The 4,482-nt window shown below is 16.5% G+C and overlaps 3 protein-coding genes across 5 annotated transcripts in view; 1 reads left to right on the forward strand and 2 right to left on the reverse strand.

Moving 5' to 3' along the window:
* Positions 1–1,024, reverse strand: part of LOC102680171 (WASH complex subunit 5) — a 6,032-nt gene extending 5,008 nt beyond the window's left edge. For all 3 annotated transcript variants that reach the window (XM_031510634.1, XM_006616026.2, XM_006616025.2), the window contains exons 1-3: positions 808–1,024; positions 513–615; positions 89–280 (exon numbers count right to left, since the gene is read on the reverse strand). In XM_031510634.1, coding sequence (XP_031366494.1) covers positions 89–280; positions 513–615; positions 808–929 — 417 coding nt within the window. In that variant the 5' untranslated portion in view covers positions 930–1,024. The remainder of the gene's footprint in view (positions 1–88; positions 281–512; positions 616–807) is intronic.
* A 1,214-nt stretch (positions 1,025–2,238) lies between these two features.
* Positions 2,239–3,084, forward strand: LOC102680898 (transmembrane protein 223; the record flags this gene model as incomplete). Its single annotated transcript, XM_006616031.2, has 3 exons — positions 2,239–2,491; positions 2,583–2,725; positions 2,894–3,084. Coding segments are annotated over 3 exons (546 nt in total), but the record flags the coding sequence as incomplete, so codon positions are not given.
* A 272-nt stretch (positions 3,085–3,356) lies between these two features.
* Positions 3,357–4,369, reverse strand: LOC102681734. The gene is made up of 3 exons (XM_031510630.1): positions 4,136–4,369; positions 3,806–4,060; positions 3,357–3,631 (listed from the first exon to the last, which is right to left on the reverse strand). Exons 1-3 carry the CDS (start codon positions 4,336–4,338, stop codon positions 3,373–3,375), a joined length of 717 nt encoding a protein of 238 aa, XP_031366490.1. The 5' UTR covers positions 4,339–4,369; the 3' UTR covers positions 3,357–3,372.
* Between the last annotated feature and the right edge of the window lie 113 nt (positions 4,370–4,482).

Genomic DNA, 4,482 nt, shown 5'->3' on the forward strand with positions numbered 1-4,482 from the left:
ATTTAAATTTAATAAATGATAAGAAATAGTATAATTCTATTGACATATTTTTAATTGTAAAAAATATTTATAAATTATATAATAATACCATTAATTGTCTTCCTTCTTCATTGAGCATAATAGTATCTATAGATTGATGAATATATATTCCATCTCCTAATTCATCTACATAAAGATTCAAATCTGTTATGTATTTGTGCACACTTTCAAAAGCTAAATAAAATCTTGAAATTATATCAGAAAAATTGTTTCGTAATTCTTCATCTGTTTCTTGAAGTATCTACAAAAAATATTTTTTATAGATAAAATAGATTTAATATAATTTTAAATAAAAAGTTTTATTATATAATAGAAATAAAAATAAATTGTATAAAAAATTATATAAAATTGTATAAAAAATAATAATACCTAGATATATTAAACTCAATTAAATTTCATTCAAAAATAAAAGTAAATATTAAACTACATATTTATAGTCAATTATATATTTTTAATATTTAATCTGTACTTACTGGATCACTTTCTATTTTTTGTTCATAAGTACTAACAGATTTAAAATATATAAAATCAATTATAATAGATCCATATTTTTGTACAATTGGTTTTGAATCCAAACTGTAAAATAAAAAAAAAACTGTAATATACTTGTATAATATATTTATAATTTATACAATGTCTATACAATATCTATAATACTGTAAATCATATTTTAAAATTATTAAAATAATTATTATTAATACTTTTGTAAATAATAATATTTATTTTATCAATAAAATATATCTTATACTTTATAAGGGTATAAATAACCTAAATACAGGTGGTACATAGTCCTTTAATCTCATTAATTCTGCTATAATAGCATTTCCACGAGATACCAATCGTAATAAATTTTGCGCACAAATATTATTAGATGTCAAAAAATCACTCATTTTGCATTTATTTATTTTAATAAGAGCAATTCTAATAATTCATAGACATCGTTTTAACAATGTCAACAATCTCGTTATGAAAGGATTAAGAAAAACTATCAATAAATTAATATAAAATATATTTAAATTTAATGAAAATTAATTAAATTATAAATTATTAATAAAAAAAATAATTTCATTAAAATATTTTAAAAATACTATATTAATGATATATATTTCATGAATTCAAAAAATATCTAACATCGATAACATAACGTTAAAAAACAGTTTAAAATGCATAGAGATAAAAAATATTTTTTTAAATATTAAATATCATTTATTAAGCAAATAAATAAGTGTTTTATATTTAATATTATATTATTATACTAAAGGATTATTAGTTTTATCAATATAAAAATATTATATTTCAAAATGTAAAATATAATTTTTTTTTAATTCTATTATTTAATTTTTAATCTTTTATAACTATTTTATATTATATTTTTTATGATGAAAAATACTTTATATTGTTATATTCTATTTTCTATATCATTATAGCAAAACCTTTATATTTTATTTATTATATATATTTAAAATGTATTAATTTTTTAATTCAATATATATTTTAATTTATTATTGAAATAATATAATATTTTATATTTCAAAACATATTATTATATGAAAAACAAATATCCATTTCTGTAATTATAAATTATCATATAAATAAAATGCTTAGTTTATGATATAAAGATCAATAATAATATAACCTAAAGTATAAACAATATATGAAGTATAAGCAATGTACTATTTTATAAATTAAATTAATTTCATTTCATGAAATAAATATAATTCAAATATTCAAACAAAATAAAAGAAATATAAATTAAAAAGAAAATATATTAAAATTGTTTTAAAAAATTTAACTTGATAACTATATTTGATCATATGATTATAATGTTTTCAAATATGTTTTATAGAAGTGTATCAAATTCTATTTGTAAGTTACGAAAATTTGTTTATCAATCATTGATACAAAATTCTAAATATGAAAATCCTATTTTTTGTAAATCTTTTCATTCTTCATCCAAATGTCTATTTCAAATAAAAAATATAAGGTATAACTTTATATAAATATTTATATAAAATTTATATAAAAAAATACTAGTTTTCAAGTTATTTTGTTATAAAATGTTTAAATACTATTTCAATATACAATGATATTAAATTTTTAATATATTTTTATATTATTATATATATATTATATATATATAATAAAATATAAAATAATATTATTATGTATATTTATTTTACATATAGACAAAATGAAAAACAAAAAAATATAAATATACGAAATATAAATACAAATATACAAAATAATGTAATATTGTATAAGAATAATTCCAAAAATGATTTTATTTTATTAAAAGTGATTTTTTATGGATGGTGTATTTGTAATACATTGTGGTTATTAAATACTTATAACTCAAAATATATATCAACATTATTTGAAAATATATCTTGGAATCAATATTTGAAAAGAAATGGACTAAACATAATGTATTTTATGTATTTTGGAATTATTGGTAACTAATATTTATAACAATTCAATTTTTTATGTTTATTGAAATTTATGTAATATATTAAAAATTTATTTATATCTATTTTAATGATTAGGACCTGTTGGTGCTATATTATTCTATATGATAAATTATAGATTTGTAAAATATATTATTTTACATAAAGGTGGTAATAATGTATCAATAATTACCAATCATATATTAAAAAATAATTATATTATGACACTTCCTATTAATAAGGTATATATTTTTATTTAAATTTATTATTAATAAAAATAATACTATTTTTATTTTATTTTAAATTATTTTAATAACTCAAAATATTTTATATTTCTTTATTTTTTTATACAATATATATTTTATTAAATAAATACATTTTTTTTTATATTATATTTTTTTATTTTCAAGATAAAAATTATATTTGCAAGAGATAAAATGACAAATTATTTACCTATGAAAATTCAAGGTATAACATTTTATTATATTATTGATGGCAAAGGAACATTTTTAAATAAAAAATTATTTGATTATACAGTTGGAAAAGCAAAAGATTGGTAAAAGTATTATATAATTTATATATATTACAAATAAATTATTATGAATTAAATATATAATAATTTAATTTATACATTTTTTTTATTTTTATTATCTCGTGTGAAATAAAAAATTGTTAGGATGGTTTTAAAAATATTTTTAAAATAATGATATAAATCATATAAATTTATAATATGTTTATAAAATAAATAATAATTACTATTCTATATATATAACTAAATTTTCAATGTGTTAATATAGTAGATATATATATAATTACATTCTTGTTTTGAAATTCAAATGAATTATGTATACAATATTATATAAATAAATTTACATTATATATATTGTTTTCAATATCTTTGTTTATCATAATATTTACATGAATATTTGCTTAAACGATCACTATATCCATCATCATGATATTTATCTTCTGCTTTATAATATACTTCAGGTGTGGATCCTACATGTCCTTGCCAATATTTTGTCCAATAAAAATCTTCTGGATTAATATCATGTGGATGTTTTGCATTTCGAAATACATGTACACAATATATAAGGCTTCCTATTAATGTTAAGAATCCAAACACAAGAAATACTATTCCCAAAATCCTAAAAAAAATCCAAAATTTTTTTATAAAATATAAAATAAAATTTTTTATAAAATCAAAAAATAATATACATTATATATACATAATTAAACATTATTCAAATTTATAATATTATTTTATAAAATTGGAGAAATAATAAGAGAAATAAATTACTTTTTTTTAAATATATACTTACCAAACTATCAATGGTTGAAAAAATTGAATGACTATAACAAAACCTAATGTAACAAGAATCAAACCAAGATTAAGAAGTAACATGAGACAGCAAATTCCTTTAGTATTTGGACAAAAAGGATTGGGTGTTGACATAGTTTCTATAATAATACCATTTTTTCTGGATGTATGAGATTTTGTAGAACCATAACTACAATGACTAGGTGCACGATGTCCTAATCTTGAACTTGGTGTTAAACTGTGATGCGATACATGGCTATTGATTAAATAATAAGTTTTATAATAAATATATACATGTAAAACATTACACTTTATAAGTCATATTTATGACCTTATATCTGAAGTTGCTCTATATGCAGCACTTGTAACATATATATCTGAGCCATTGTCACATATGCTACTATGTGAAGTACTTTTTCTAAGAGGATGAAGACTATGTCTTGAAGATCCTGATAATATTGAACCACGGCTATTATGTATATTTTGTGAATGTCTTCCTTCTTCTTTTTCATATTTTTCTGGATTCTTCTTCATTGATTTTACCTATTAATATAAAATTTATATTATATTTATATTTATATTTATATTATTATAAAATTTAATATATATATATATATATCTATTTAATATTATAGTATATATAATATATAATAGTATATATAATAAATAATATGAAAT

This window comes from Apis dorsata, unplaced genomic scaffold (genome assembly GCF_000469605.1).
Source record: "Apis dorsata unplaced genomic scaffold, Apis dorsata 1.3 scaffold_248, whole genome shotgun sequence".
In the NCBI taxonomy this organism is placed as follows: Eukaryota; Metazoa; Arthropoda; class Insecta; order Hymenoptera; family Apidae; genus Apis; species Apis dorsata.

Excerpts from the sequence above, each read along its gene's own strand:
- LOC102681734 (XM_031510630.1), bottom strand. The coding sequence starts at position 4,338 with ATGAAGAAGAATCCAGAAAAATATGAAAAAGAAGAAGGAAGACATTCA. Across the intron at positions 4,061-4,135 it reads AGAGCAACTTCAGATATAAG|CCATGTATCGCATCACAGTT; the intron begins GTCATAAATATG and ends TTTAATCAATAG. Across the intron at positions 3,632-3,805 it reads TTTCAACCATTGATAGTTTG|GATTTTGGGAATAGTATTTC; the intron begins GTAAGTATATAT and ends GATTTTTTTTAG.